Source organism: Anabrus simplex, chromosome 1 (genome assembly GCF_040414725.1).
Source record: "Anabrus simplex isolate iqAnaSimp1 chromosome 1, ASM4041472v1, whole genome shotgun sequence".
NCBI classification, from domain to species: Eukaryota; Metazoa; Arthropoda; class Insecta; order Orthoptera; family Tettigoniidae; genus Anabrus; species Anabrus simplex.
Window position 1 is genome coordinate 130,709,913 of NC_090265.1, and position 16,019 is coordinate 130,725,931.

Genomic DNA, 16,019 nt, shown 5'->3' on the forward strand with positions numbered 1-16,019 from the left:
CCTGATTAAGGTGTCCAAAAATGAAATGCGTTTCTTCTTGATTGTGCTCATTACTGGTTCTATTTCCTTGTAGACTGTTTCATTAGAAGCTACTCTCCACTGTATGATTTGTTGATGCACGTTCTAATGATTCTTCTCTCTATCTTGAGTATTTTGTCTATTTGTGCAGTGTTAGTTGTTTTGAAGATGGTTTCGCTTGCGTATGTTATTTCTGGTTGAGTGACTGTTTTGTAATGTTTCAATTTTGTTGCTATTGACAGGCCCTTTTTGTTGTAGGTATTCTTGGTGACATATTGTGCTCTGGTCAGTTTATTTATTTTGTTATGCCATGCTGGCTTTTCATTGAGGTTATATGTCATGATTTCTCGTAGATATTTAAATTTATCTACAATTTTGATTTCTTGGTTTCCTATGGCAATTTTGTTTATGAGTGGTGGGTCAGTAAACATGATTACTGTCTTTTCAAAAGATATTCCAAGACCAATTTTCTGTGCTATTTTCTGTAGTGATATAACTTGTTGTCTGGTTTCCTGAATATTGTTGGACAAGAGAGCAAGGTCATCGGCAAATCCTAGGCAATTTAAACTTATGTTGTCTTTGGGTCTTCCAATTCGGATGTTCTTTGGGTTACTCTTGTACCATTCCGTCACTGCGCAGTTGAACAGCAGTGGTGACAAGCAATCTCCTTATGTTAAGCCTGTGTTTATGATGAATGACTCAGAGAATTCCACTCTGAACTTGACTTTCGATTTAGTGTTGGTTAAGGTGAGTTCTACCAATTTGATTAATTTTAGATGGAGCCCAAAATTTCTTAAAATTTTCAATATTGAAGGTCTATGGATACAGTCGTAAGATTTTTAAAGTCCACAAAGGTTATTGCAAGAGGTTTGTTTTGCTTCTTGTAATATGCTATGGCTAGTTTTGTTCTGCACAGCTTCTGCAAATTAATAATAAGAGGAGATGCTTAAAAAATAACCCACAGTTTGAATTTCAGGGTTGTCTGTTACAAGCACCAGATGACATAGCTAGCCTAATGGATTTGCAGACTATTTCAAAACTATATACTCTCAGGAAAAGTCTAAATATAATTTGAAATTTAGGAATAATGACCAATTAAACGAAATAGGTGTACTTAATATACAACATATAACTATAGTGGTCATTTCGTTAAAGCAAATGACCACCTAAAACCGAAGAAATCAGTAGGACCTGATGATATTCCCCCGTATATTTTGAAAGGTTGTAGAGAAGTGTTAGTATATCCTTTAACCATTCTCTTCAACCTAACTGTAAAAACAGAGGCATTCCCTGACTTATGGAAACATACCAAGGTTACTCCTGTATATAAAACTGGAGATATCAAATTGTTCAGTAATTATAGACCTGTTACTACTGTTTGTGCCCCAGTCAAAATTTTTGAAATTATATTGTACAAACAAATTTATGATCATGTTAGAAATAGTATCTCACAGAGACAACATGGATTCATGGCGAGAAGATCCACCGAAACAAATCTTTGCAACTTTACTGAATATGTATTCGCTAGTTTAGATGATTATGCTCAGGTTGATGTAATTTGCACGGATTTTCAAAAAGCTTTTAATAAGGTTAATCATGATGGCTTAATAAATAAATTTTCTTCCTTTGGATTTTCTGCTACATTACAAAACTTATTGGTATCGTATTTAAAGGATAGAACTCAGGTTGTAAGTTATAAAGGTCATATATTTTTGAAATTTGATGTGAATTCTGGAATTCCACAAGGTTCTAACTTGGGGCCTTTGCTATTTCTAATCTTTGTTAACGATATACTGGAAATTATAACATCTTCTGAAATTCTTATTTTTGCTGATGATATTAAAATATACAAATCTATTAAAACAGTATCTGATTGTCAACTACTTCAAAACGATTTAGATTCTCTTGTAGACTGGAGCAAACAGAATAAATTAATTTTTAATATAGGTAAATGTGTAGCCATGACATTTATTCGGAAGAAACAGAAGATTAAATATGACTATGCAATGGATACTGACATTAACTTGTGTTAAGACAAAAATGGATTTAGGAATAACATTCAGTGAAGATTTAAGATTCAACGACCATATTAAAAAAATTACAATTAATGCTCTTAAAATGTTACACTTCACTATACGGAATTCATTATCATTTTGTCCAAAGATACTATTAACCTTGTATAAGTCATTTGTAAGGTCCAGACTTGACTATGGTTCAACTGTTTGGAACCCAATTACCACAAAAAATATCAATCTTATCGAGAGTACTCAAAAACAAGTTTTTAAAATTCATGACTTACAAAATCACAGGAAATTACCCAACCTTCATAAATTATTCAGGTATACTTAAGGAACATGGTGTGAATAGCTTGCGCCACAGATGAAGTTGCAAAGATTTGACTTTCCTGTATAAAATAATTAATTCTGTAATTGATGGCTCAAACATATTGTAGTCAATAACATTTTATGTGCTACATAAACTAAGTCGTCCTAGAAATATATTCTTTCTATCAAAGGCCAAGATTGAAATGCACAAGAACTCCCCAATTAACAGAGCAATGAGACTCTACAATAATATTCACCCCTATGTTGATATTTTTAGTATGACCGAAGCGACATTCATTTCGACATGCAACACTGTACTTCTGAACATAATTTAATAGATTATGAAGATTTATAAAAAAAAAAAAAAAAAGAAAAAGAAAAACTAGTATAAACTATTCTAAGTGTTGTAAACCATGTTTTTAAATGTATTACATTCCAAGTGGAAATCCTATTAAAATAATTGTTTTAAATGTTATACTAATTTTAATTAGAATGTATCAGTACTGTGATGTTATATTAGTTATATTAACCTTAATTTCTTTTTTTTTTTTTTTTTTTTTTTTTTGTAATGTGACTTGTGTGTCAGAGGAATCAAGTTTTAAGATTACTCTAGCTATGCATTGTTTTTGTTTTAAATTTGTATTAAATAAATAAATAAATAAATAAATAAATAAATTAATTAATTAATTAATTAATTATAATTAATTTCACTTTCAGGGAGCAAGTCGTTAGCCTCACAAATGTTCAGTTTTGCTTGCCGGTTAGCAGCGAGATGCTGAATAGCAAAGTGAGCCTGTTTATGGTTGTATTTCGCATTCCATCCAGAAGGTAGAAATTTATTTTGTGTTGAGTGGTACAGTGAACTGTAACGAATATTTGTCGCGTGATATAATAGCCTATGTATATCTGGATTAGAAACATAACCGTGTGAAATTGACAACCGTAGTGTATATTTGTCTTGTGATAGCCTAGTTATGGACATGGAAAATGTGAAATTCCTTAATAATAAAGACAAAATTAAAATCTATCAGAAAGTGGACTGGCGTAAGCCCACAGAGGTTGCGAATGTTAAAACTCGCACCTTCAAGTTTCGACTCAATCACTCAAGATGGTCAATGTTTTGTTCAAATCAAAATGGCGGCCAAAGTTATTTCTGGCAGTTGATGGTCGAGTGTAATCGCCAATTCATTGTCTTAATAGTATGACCAGAAAATAATATTTGATAACCCACTGCCACAAAATAAAAGGCTTCCACTAACATTTGTTTTAGAAAGACTGTGATCTACAATAATACTCAATATTTTTGTTGGTCCTTGGGCACATGTTTTCATATTTGTTATCTTTTGTCTGGCAATTTTTTTTTTTTTTTTAACACCTTTCAGTGTATTTGCTATTTTATAATCCCCATGGGAGAAGATTTTCATATTTGTTCTTACATGTTTTTCACACTTTTTAATACTTTCCTCTCATCTTTAGAAATGGTAGATGGGCCTATAGTTTTTACTGTACACATGGATACACGATGTAAAGTGCCCTCATGTCGGAAAAAATCGTATCGAGTGTTTCCATATCTCTGTTGGATAGTTTTAATTCGTATATTCATTGGTACGTTTTCCTGCTTAACACATTAATTTTTCTTGTCCTCTGCAGAAATGTCTTAACGAGATTTCACTGTAATGGGCGAATGGATAGTCCTCTCACACAATACCTAAAATTTAGTTTTCTACAAAAAGTTCATAGGTATATTCTTCATAACTTTATGGTTCTCCACGAAATTATGCTTTTATGGGGTAAAAGCATGCATTCCAGAGATGGTGGCCACTAATATGCTCACATTTACTGAACTAGTGCATGTTTTATCTGCTAAAAACCAAAACTCTATTCATTACAGTCACTTAAAAATGAGAGCTTACACATCAACAATGGGTACAACCAGAAGTCAGTGGCATTGCTAACCACCAGCCCGTCAAGGACAAGTATTAGAAATAGGAAAGAATTTCCACCTATCAATACTTGTTTATTGCATTTATTATGCTACAGCACCGGTTTCGACCCTTTACATAAGGTCCTCTTCAGCTGAATCATACATACATATCTATGTGATGAAGCTATGATTAAGATTGTATTGTCAAAGGAATGCCATACGATAATAAACATTAGGTCACATCCAAATGGGGCATGTCGTAACGTGAACTGGCATATATGTCACTATGTACAACAATGCATTGTATGGCTAAAATAGTATGTTTAAGGTCTTAAAACTGGTTGATAAAACACATCTCTGCATAAAACTTATATATATATATGTGTGTACAAGATGAATACAATCTATGGGAGCACTTCATGCACATGAACGTTCGTGTCTTGCTTGTTGGTAAACTCTTTCAAGATTAAAAATATTGTGTCCACCTATTCAATACAAATATATATTTTTTTAGTGGTTAAATTCTACATGAATTATACACACCAGTTAGGGACATGTTTCGCCCTAGTTTCAGCCTATATTAAACTTAAGGTCAAGAATTAAAACTATAACATTGGAACTTACAGTAAACTAACTTAATCATCATCATCATCATCATCATCATCATCATCATCATCATCATTTCCCTTTATCCAGCTGTAGCCGGGTAGGGGCAAATATGGTTCCTCTCCACTTTCTTCGGTCTTTCCACCACTCCTCCTCCAACACTGTGTCCCAGTCCAGGTTTCTTTCTATAATGCTGCATTGGATGGTATCCTTCCATCTCAATCGTGGTCGTCCATGGCCTCTCCTTCCTTGGATTTGCATTTCCATCACCTTTTTTGTCATTCTTTCATCGCTCATTCGCTTTATGTGCCCAAACCATCTTAGTCGGCTCTTCTCTATTTTATCATTCATTTTTTCCACTCCGATTTCTTCCCGGATTTTCTCATTCCTTATTTTGTCTCGTCTACTCTTCTGTATCATACTCCTCAAGAATTTCATTTTGGCTGCCTGTATTCGACTCTCATCCTTCTTTGTCTTACCTTACCTTTGTCTTTGTCTAACTTAATACTAAATACAATTGTCTTATGCTATTTACATAGTTTACAATATGTACAATATGTGCATTAACTTTGCCAGAATTTATGAACAATGAATTAACTTATTTTATTATGACTAGACTTCCAATTGTGGATTGGATTGTACGTAAAAAAAGCCCTCCTAAATTTACAATTATATAAGGTTCATTTATTTTTGGGCCGAATGTTGTCTCCGTTGGAATGGAAAAAACCCTCCTAAATTTACAATTAATAAGATTCATTTATTTTTGGCCCAAATGTTGTCTCCGTTGGAATGATTCCAACTACATGTGGACTTTAAACTGAATATTAACGATTTTAACCAAGATTCTGGTTTTGTAAAAGTTCTTACAACTCAGGCGACCATAACAGTTGAAGAAACCCCAACTCACACAGTGATAAATTCTAGTCAATACTATTTGAAAAACCCCAATTCACACTGTGATCAATCCAATCCACAATTGGAAGTCTAGTTATAATAAAATAAGTTAATTCATTGTTCATAAATTCTGGCAAAGTTAATGCACATATTGTACATATTGTAGACTATTGTAAACTATGTAAATAGTATAAGACAATTGTATTTAGTATTTAGTTTACTATAAGTTCCAATGTTATAGTTTTAATTCTTGACCTTAAGTTTAATATAGGCTGAAACTAGGATGAAACATGTCCCTAACTGGTGTGTATAATTCATGTAGAATTTAACCACTAAAGAATATATATATTTGTATTGAATAGGTGGACACAATATTTTTAATCTTGAAAGAGTTTACCAACAAGCAAGACACGAACGTTCATGTGCATGAAGTGCTCCCATAGATTGTATTCATCTTGTACACACATATATATATATAAGTTTTATGCAGAGATGTGTTTTATCAACCAGTTTTAAGACCTTAAACATACTATTTTAGCCATACAATGCATTGTTGTACATAGTGACATATATGCCAGTTCACGTTACGACATGCCCCATTTGGATGTGACCTAATGTTTATTATCGTATGGCATTCCTTTGACAATACAATCTTAATCATAGCTTCATCACATAGATATGTATGTATGATTCAGCTGAAGAGGACCTTATGTAAAGGGTCGAAACCGGTGCTGTAGCATAATAAATGCAATAAACAAGTATTGATAGGTGGAAATTCTTTCCTATTTCTAATACTTGTCCTTGACGGGCTGGTGGTTAGCAATGCCACTGACTTCTGGTTGTACCCATTGTTGATGTGTAAGCTCTCATTTTTAAGTGACTGTAATGAATAGAGTTTTGGTTTTTAGCAGATAAAACATGCACTAGTTCAGTAAATGCGAGCATATTAGTGGCCACCATCTCTGGAATGCATGCTTTTACCCCATAAAAGCATAATTTCGTGGAGAACCATAAAGTTATGAAGAATATACCTATGAACTTTTTGTAGAAAACTAAATTTTAGGTATTGTGTGAGAGGACTATCCATTTGCCCATTACAGTGAAATCTCGTTAAGACATTTCTGCAGAGGACAAGAAAAATTAATGTGTTAAGCAAGAAAACGTACTAATGAATATACGAATTAAAACTATCCAACAGAGATATGTGTGTTGGGGTGAACGGAATCTATTTTAATTGTATTTGAGGTATGCATGGGTTTTCTGTATATACTGTAAGAAAGGTGGTCTTCATGTCTAGTTATCGTTATGTCCAAGTAGTTCAGATTGCGATTGTTTTCGGTTTCCATGGTAAATTTTATATGGGAGTCTATTGTGTTGAGTTTATCTAATATATAAGTTTCATTTGTGGATCTATTGTCAATGATGACGAAAATGTCATCAACAAATCTACACCAAAAAAAGATATGGTCTATTTTATTAATTGATGTGTGCTCTCAATGGTTAATGTAAATTTCGGCGAGTATTCCAGAAGTGGGAGATCCCATCGGTAAACCTTGTTGCTGATAAATAGTATCGTGAAATTTAAAGTAGTTGTTGCCTAATGGTAAAATTAAGTAATTTAATGAACTCTTCTATTTCTAAAGTGCTTAGAGTGCTGTGACTTTTTAGATTAGATTCAATGACTTCTATTGTTCGTTTTGTGGGAATGTTCGGGTACATGTTTATTATGCCAAATGATGCGAGATTATGATATGGTTCAATCTTTAATCCTTTTGTTCTATTACAAAAATCTATTGAATTCCGTACTGTTTTATTAGCTGAGAATACGTTGTGCTTTTTGAGGAATCTTTGAATAAATTGCGAGAGTTTATAGGTTGGGCTTGCTCTGTAGTTAATAATAGGTCTCATTGGTATATGTTCTTTGTGTATTTTGGCATAAGCTTTAGCAGTTGGTATTTGAGGATTCATTACTATAAGTTTAGAGGATTCTATTTCAGTTAAAAGAAAGTGTATATTTTTTAATATGGCTTTGAAGTTTCTTTGTATGTTATTAGTCGGATCTTTACGTTTGATAAGGAAAGTGTTATCTTGAAAACATTCTTTAGTTTTCGATATGTATTGGTCTTTGTCGATAATGACTGTGGTATTGCCTTTGTCGGCTTTCATTATAAGTAAATTATTCTGTTTTATTTTATCTTTGAGTTTGTTTATGTGTGTTTTATTGGCTGAGTTATTGTTTTGGAAGTTACTGTGAATTTTGTATATTGTGGGAGCCTTTTTTTTAATATCATATCTGACTTCATCTCGTAGCTCGTGTGGGATTTTCTGTATGGCGTTTTCTATCTCAGTGATAGTGGTTGTAATGTTCTGGAAGGTTGATGTGTTACCCCAATAGATTACGAAGGACAAGTATATTCTGCTAATGTACGGTAATATAAATTCCAGTGGCTATCATGGCCTGAATACCAACCTTCTTAGGAAAACCCTCTGAAGAGGTTGGGCAGTGTCTGTCTTGCGAGGTACTGTGTGTAATTGCAGTTAAGGAAGTGGTAAATTGTGTGTGAGTTGCAAAAGTGTAGACAGTACAATTACTCAGTCCCCGGGTTACTGGAATTAACCGTCCAGGATTAAATTTCCAATCCGGCCAGGAATCAAATCCGGGCTCCCTCTAACCAAAGGCTGGAGCAACACCACTCAGCCAAGGCAGCAGACACCCCTTAAGACAATGATTAAACAGTGTTGGGCACAACAGTTTTTTCTAAAAAGTCTGAGAATAAGATCGGCTCAACAAAGGCACACATACCTCGTTCTTTCTCTAGCTCCTCTTCCTCACGGCGCCGCTGAGCTTCCTGATACTTGATCCACTCAGCACGGTACTTCACTTGTTCAAGAATGGTGTTCATAGATGAACACTCCTCCTTTAATCGCCACATCAGGTCTTTGGGTGGGATCAGCACCTGAAATTATTGGATAAACTCATTAATACTTGAATAACAGGGTGAAAGATGCTCATTATAAGTTCAGTTTTTCCTCTACTCACCTTTGTATACTGCTCCAGTAACTTGGTAAAGTACTGAAACAATGAATGCTGAGGGCGCAGGAAGTCAAACTGAAAGTTACGCTGTTCACGATTCATTAGGTTTGTGAGGAACTGTCGACCATTACGGGCTACAAACTGTGCAGTCAATTTAACGATATCTCTGAAAGATAAGCATAAATCTCTTTGTATTTTGCTCATATCTAGCATTAAGGAACATCATTTTAATGATAGAGTTTTGCAATGATCCTTCAGTCACATACCCAACAAGTTACTAGATGAACCCTAAATTAGATGCTCATGCCTCTTTAAGTTGTAGAAATTCAAGCATATTCCTCACAATAAGTTATAAAACCTGGCTTGAGAAGCCAGTAATGTTCTGCACTTGAGACTTAACAATATATAACACATAGTTTTTGTTAAAATCAGTTACTGTACTACTGCCAATTTTGACATCCTCTCATTTATTCTACATCATTCTCATATACAAGTGTATCCAATAAAATATATATGTAAAAAAGGAATGGGGACGGGGGATAGGATTTTACAGAGTTTACACATGGGCATTGCCAGATGGAATAGTTTGGCAAACACTGATCTATAGCAAAAAGGAACTTTGGTAGATTTCATGTATCAGTGTTGTGGCAGAGGTTGTGGTTCTAGAATTTCAGACATCTAAGAATCAATAATGATGATGATGATGATGCTTGTTGTTTAAAGGGGCCTAACGTCTAAGGTCATCGGCCCCAGAATCAATAATAATCAACAGCACTAATGCCCTCAGAAGACAATTGTTATATCTGCTATAACTACAGTATATGTATTTATTTAGGTAATATCTATGTGTTACACTCCTCTTCATATACTATACACAACACACCACACTACCAACCACCACAGAAATACGGATAGTGAATACATCCCTCCTTATATGGTTGGCATCAGGAAGGCTGTAAAACAAGGCCAAATTCACATGAGCAACACAGTTTGCACCTGCAAACCCCCCAGAGTATGGAAAAGGAGGGGTGGGTGTGTGTGTGTGTGTTTTTTTATTTTAACTTACTAAAGTATAATACTCACAAATCAAGGGCTGATATTGAGGGAGGGTCAGCAATAAACTCAAATTCTGGTGGCGGATCTTTGGGAATAAAAGGCTGTTCTGAAACTTGCTTCAGTAGTTCCTGTTGCTTCTGCTGAGAAGCTGTGAGAGCAGGCTTGACTTGGGGTACCTGAATACTACCCACTGTAGGTTCTTGTCCTAAAATATGCAAAATGTATATATGGTAAGTTTGTCAATACACATCAGAACAATAATAAACTATGTCACCTAGTTATAGCAATATAAATCTACGATGATGACATGGTGTGACTGGGGATTACTTTCTGAAATTTCAGATACTAAGGGTATATCATATTGAATTACACTTTCACATCTCTCACGGTCCACCATTTCATGAGTTATAACACATAATGTATAGTTAGCACATTCTCCACAATGTCATAGCAACAATGAGCACAGGGATGCAATCATCTGTTAATCCAAGACATTTTTCCTGCTATTGTCAGAGCGCTAGACGACAACAGGGAGGCCGGTCATGGACAACAATGGATGACACAGTTTCTATGGAAAGACGGAGTGATCACCAGAGAGATTCACAGGCACTTAGTAGTAACGTGTGGAAAGCATACATCATCGTGGAAAACCATGTAGAATTGGAATGAAGGCTGGAAAAAAAAAATAGAAAAAAAAATCAAGAGAAGGGGACCAGTTCTGGAAAGACAGTGACAATATCAACCAACATCACGCAAATGAAAGGGGTCAGTCTGGACAAGTGCATCACATCCATAGACACAGTGGTGACTACATGACTCCACAATTCATAACAAGATCTTTGTAGTACTATAATTATAATAATCCCATGAGCAGCTACAGTTGGCAAAGGTGTTCAAGTAGCTTTCCAGCTGCCTGACTGAAGAACAAAGACAAGCACACCTGAATGTGAGCAATGAAATGAAATGTTGTATGGCTTTTAGTGCCGGGATATCCCAGGACGGGTTCGGCTCGCCAGGTGCAGGGCTTTCTATTTGACTCCCATAGGCGACTTGCGCGTCTTGACGAGGATGAAATTATGATGAAGACAACACATACACCCAGTCCCCGTGCCATTGGAATTGTTTCCTGCAATGTCTCAACCAGGCTCCAGTGGGTATCACAGAATTTCTCCAACTTCAAACATCTGGAAGCAGCTGTCCAGGCGTGACTCTAACGTACTCCAAAATATGATTCCACGAGTGTCGGGCGAGGTTGCTATTCTGTTCAAGAAAGGACCTTTAGTGTATAATGAGAAGATGGATTTACTTATCAAGTTATAAGTAATGTACAGTATTTGTGGGGAGTGTAATGCAATATGATACATACCAGTACATGTTTTTTTTAAATTGTATCCATTAACAGCGGTGATGGCAATATAGTAACATTAAAAATGCAGTTCTGTTTCCATTCTGCATTATTAAAGACAAACTTTATAGAGTTTATTTAAGTCCAATACTCAGAGTTCTAAAAAATTGAAACAAAGGTCTAAAACAGAAATAAATTACGTGTATTCTGTAATGTACACATACCATTTAGGGCAGTCAATTATAGTAAACAGAAAATGTTTTTAAAAACTTGATACTATTTAATTACTTCTACATACTGAGTTAACTTCCAACTAAGAAACTATTAACTTACACTATTGTACAACAAGGTTATTAGTAAAAATATGAATATTTGTAAAGCAAAAAGTATGACCTTACGGAATGCTTCTGGTTAATGGCTTCAACACAGAACAGCATTAGATAGTGACATATGCAATAAAAATCTTTGCTGCAAATAAGACAGAGTATTGAAAATATATACAAGGTCTAGAGCACCTAAAATTATGTTCTTCATACAGCTGGGGCCGTGTTATTCTACGTACTGCACATTATGTATGGGTTGCCAACATTTTGGATTAGAGTTTTGTTTACCAAGCTGATTTACTCCCACTCAGATTACTCTATACTCTCTGTGTTCCAATCAGGATTCAGGAAAGGAATGAGAACTACAGACAATATATTTATAATTAAAACATTAATAGACAAGTACAAAGGAGGAAAGGTGGTAGATTATACATTGCAGCAATTGACCTAAAAAAAGCTTTTGATTCGGTAAGCAGACGGGCAGTCGTTGCGAAGCTGGCTGGAATAAGGATGTCAATTAAAATGATTAAAGCCATAGAAGAATTATACGCAGAAGTGATATGCTCAATTAAAGTTAAGGAAGATCTAATGGTAGGCAAGATTCACTCGAACATTGGACTTAAGCAGGGATGTAAACTATCACCAATTCTGTTTTTGCTTTTTATTAATGACGTAATCGAATGCCAAGGGAAGGAGGATAGGACAAGCCCTTGCTTAAACAACAAAGAGATTTCTGACCTACTCTTCGCAGGCGACATCCTGCTGCTCTCACTAACGACGGTCGGTGTGCAAAGTAGCCTTTAAAAGACGGCAGAATACTGTAGTACATGGAATTTGAAAATAAATACCAAGAAAACAAAAGTAATGGTTTGTAAAAGAGGAAACAAATTAAAAAGAAACAAAAAGTGCTGGTGGTTAGATGGTGTTGAATTAGAAGTTGTAAATAAATTAGAATATCTAGGAATCATAATATCGAATGGGATGTGGAAGGAACAGATACGCCGTGCAAAAATAAAAGAACTGGCCACCCTATCAAGTATAAGGTCTTTAGAAAAAATGATGCCAAGTATGAATATAAGCTACACAAAAATGTTTTTAATGCTCTTGTGGTATCAAGATCACTGTATGGTGTAGAAATATGGGGTATCAAAGTAGACAAGAAAGAACTAGATGTGATAATAATGGGTCTACCAGAATGCACAGCAAATAAGATGGGAGAGGGGAGGGAAATATTGAACCTAGCATATCAACACCAGATAAGACATTTAGATGATGATTATTGGTTATCGAAAGTGAAAAGTATGCTAGATAAAATAGGAATGGGAGAATATTGGGACAAAGAGATGAACAGTAAAGAGAACAGATTCATTAAAAAATTAACGATTAGAGTGAGGGACGTAGAGAAACAGATGATTAAAGCAGAATGTGAAATCAAAAGAACACTAGCAGAATTTTGCGGAATTATTCAAAACATGTCAATAAGAAGAAAAAGAATCCCAAATAGGGAACTAAGAGGTTGTGTTGCGGTGGCTTATGGGGTTATATAAAAACAAGGGACTGATAGAGAACTATAATGAAAATTATTGTTTATTCTGTGGCAAAATAATGGAAGAAGCTCATTTATTGAGAACATGTAAGGGAACAAATGCATTGAGAACTAAATACCTTGGGAATTAATATAAATTAAAAGTAGAAAGAGAGAAGGAATTTTATACAATAACTAAATTGTTAAATAAAGAATAGATCACCCCAGAAAGAGTAGCAAAGTTTTTCTGTATTTTAAGAAACATGTGGCAGAAAGAAATAAGAAGAGATTAGCACTAACTAAAAGCAATGCCAATGTTAGTAAGTGTTAGTAAAGGTGACGTTGATGAGTGTGATGATAGATAAGTAAACTGGAATTATATGTAGTATTATGAGTAATGAGAGGTAACATGTAAACAGGACAATGCACTAAATAGAAATATGAAGACAATGTAAGACACAAGTTCAGCAGAGATGTGTCCAACTCGTTCGCTGAACGGTCAGCGTCCTGGCCTTCGGTTCAGAGGGTCCCGGGTTCGATTCCCGGCCGGGTCGGGGATTTTAACCTTAATTGGTTAATTCCAATGGCACGGGGGCTGGGTGTATGTGTTGTCTTCATCATCATTTCATCCTCATCACGACACGCAGGTCACCTACGGGTGTCAAACAGAAAGACCTGCACCTGGCGAGCCGAACCCGTCCTGGGATCTCCCGGCACTAAAAGCCATATGACATTTCATTTCAGCAGAGACGTAATATGATGACTGTACAACAAGTGCTAGTGGATCGTGTCAGGAGAGGTAGAAGTGGAATGTTATGACTTGCTGTGTCAGTCAGGTGAGATAAAGGAGGATACTTTCCTCCACATGAATGGCCTTGCGCCAAGGTGCCAGTGTGCCGTAATTGATTTTAAATTTGCCATTCTGATTTTAACTTCTCATTTCAATGTAGTAATATAAAAATTGTTTAATTAAGTAAGATAAGGTAGGGGAAGATACATGTTGTCCTAGACTATATAATATTGTTAACGTCTAGGACAAAATTATATTCAGTATAGTAATAGTCAATAATTGTGAGAGGGAAATGTAATGTCATGTATCAAATTTAATGAATTGTAATAAACAAATGCTCTCTCCCCAACTTCAGGTGATCCTGAACTGGGAGACGGGAGTATTCTATTCTACTCCCACTCAATCCAAGAAAATGTCTCAACTGCCTGGGGAGACTCTCAATCTTAAATGGAATAGTAGAATATACAGGTAGTCAACTAGATAAAGAATACCACAATTAATTCAAATTATTGGCATCTTGTACACAGAACAGCAATATAGTCCAACCTGGACAATAAATGTAACATATTAGTTCAACTCAAAGACAAGAGTAATTTATTTAAAAAGTCACACAATTGTTTACTGGTGCACTTACCCCTTCCTTCTCGAAAATCCTTTACTTTGTGTTGATAGTAAGCATGGTATGGATCACCAAAATTTAAGAAATTGAATTTTGGATTTCCAATTTCATTATGTCTGATCCTGGCTTCAAATTCAGGTCCATTTCTTGCAACAAAACTTGCAGTTTTGTCAACAATATCTGAAATGCTACATTAAGGTTATTATCCATGTCAATATAAGTTTTAATAAAAACAACTTATAGGAGTTAATTATTCTAAAATGGGGAGTTATTTACGGCTTTCATCCACAGCATAGTGCTGCATCCCAATTGAAAAAGGCCACATTAACATCTGTTAATTTCAGACGGTTCCTACAATAATAAACATATATGGGCAGAAAGTCACAGATTGTTAAAAGATCAGTGTAACTCAAGACTGTATGTTCTTACTTACATTTACATTTAGTATTATTACAGTCTATTGGAATGCCAGCGTGATATATCACAGTGTGTTAGTAACGTACATTTAACTGTAGTGAACTGAAACATTGACATAAGAACAGAGAATTTTTTATGCATGATATTTATGCGATAAGCTCAAGTAGGGAGGTGCGCAGGTTTTGTAGAGAGAAATTCCCTGATGAGCAATTTCCGTATAGTCACAGTACATAGTTTTAAAGACATACTGGTAAATCTAAATGACATAACTCCTAAGTGAAAATACACCGAGCTCAATAGCTGCAGTCGCTTAAGTGCGGCTAGTATCCAGTATTCAGGAGATAGTATGTTCGAACCCCACTGGCAGCAGCCCTGAAGATGAATTTCTGTGGCGTTCCTTGTAAAAAAAAAAAAAAAAAAAAACTTTTTAAGGTGAAACGTACTGTGTTTTAATAAATAAAACAAACATTATCAAATTGGAGGAATATTAAAACAAAATTCTCAGCTTATAAAAAACTTAACTTTTAAAAATGAAATTGTATAGAACTTAAACCTTACAGAATATCCATTACAACTACATAACAATGCAAGTCAAGAGGAATTTCGTAGTTGGATTTTATAGAACATTGCCGATGGCAGAGTTGATTCACAATTAGCCTAATCATCTTATCTGATGAACCCTCCCTTCAACTCCCCAAATTTCCACTCCGTACAACACTCTAGATTTAACTAATGCATTAAAAACATTTTTATACACTGTAACCTGTGTTGGGCATCTTTTTCTCCAGTATGTTAATGGCTGACAGTGCACTCATACCTTTTAGTTTAGCTCGTTTTATTTGCTCTACCCATTTTCTATTTGCACTTAATATCAAACCCAAATATTCCACTTTCTTGACAACTTCTAATCCCGTCTCGCCCATCCATAATTTTTTATTCTTTGACAATTTATATCCTTTTTTACACACCATTATCCTGGTTTTCTGTGCATTAATTTTTAAATTCCACTCTTTACAGTAATTTACCACTGAGACCTGTGTAGAATTTCTATGATGTGGAAAGTTGTTTTGGAGTGTTTTATTTGTAAATCTTTTTTTAATGCTCACTGTGTGATGTGGAATGTTGTAGAATGTAGAATATTTTA

The 16,019-nt window shown here is 34.9% G+C and overlaps 1 protein-coding gene across 1 annotated transcript in view; it reads right to left on the reverse strand.

Moving 5' to 3' along the window:
* Sf3a1 (splicing factor 3a subunit 1) overlaps window positions 1-16,019 on the reverse strand; it is a 164,122-nt gene that overhangs the window by 128,377 nt on the left and 19,726 nt on the right. Inside the window, exons 2-5 of the mRNA XM_067139124.2 lie at window positions 14,474-14,638; window positions 9,884-10,061; window positions 8,807-8,966; window positions 8,570-8,723 (exon numbers count right to left, since the gene is read on the reverse strand). Of these exons, the coding sequence (XP_066995225.1) occupies window positions 8,570-8,723; window positions 8,807-8,966; window positions 9,884-10,061; window positions 14,474-14,638 (657 nt within the window). The remainder of the gene's footprint in view (window positions 1-8,569; window positions 8,724-8,806; window positions 8,967-9,883; window positions 10,062-14,473; window positions 14,639-16,019) is intronic.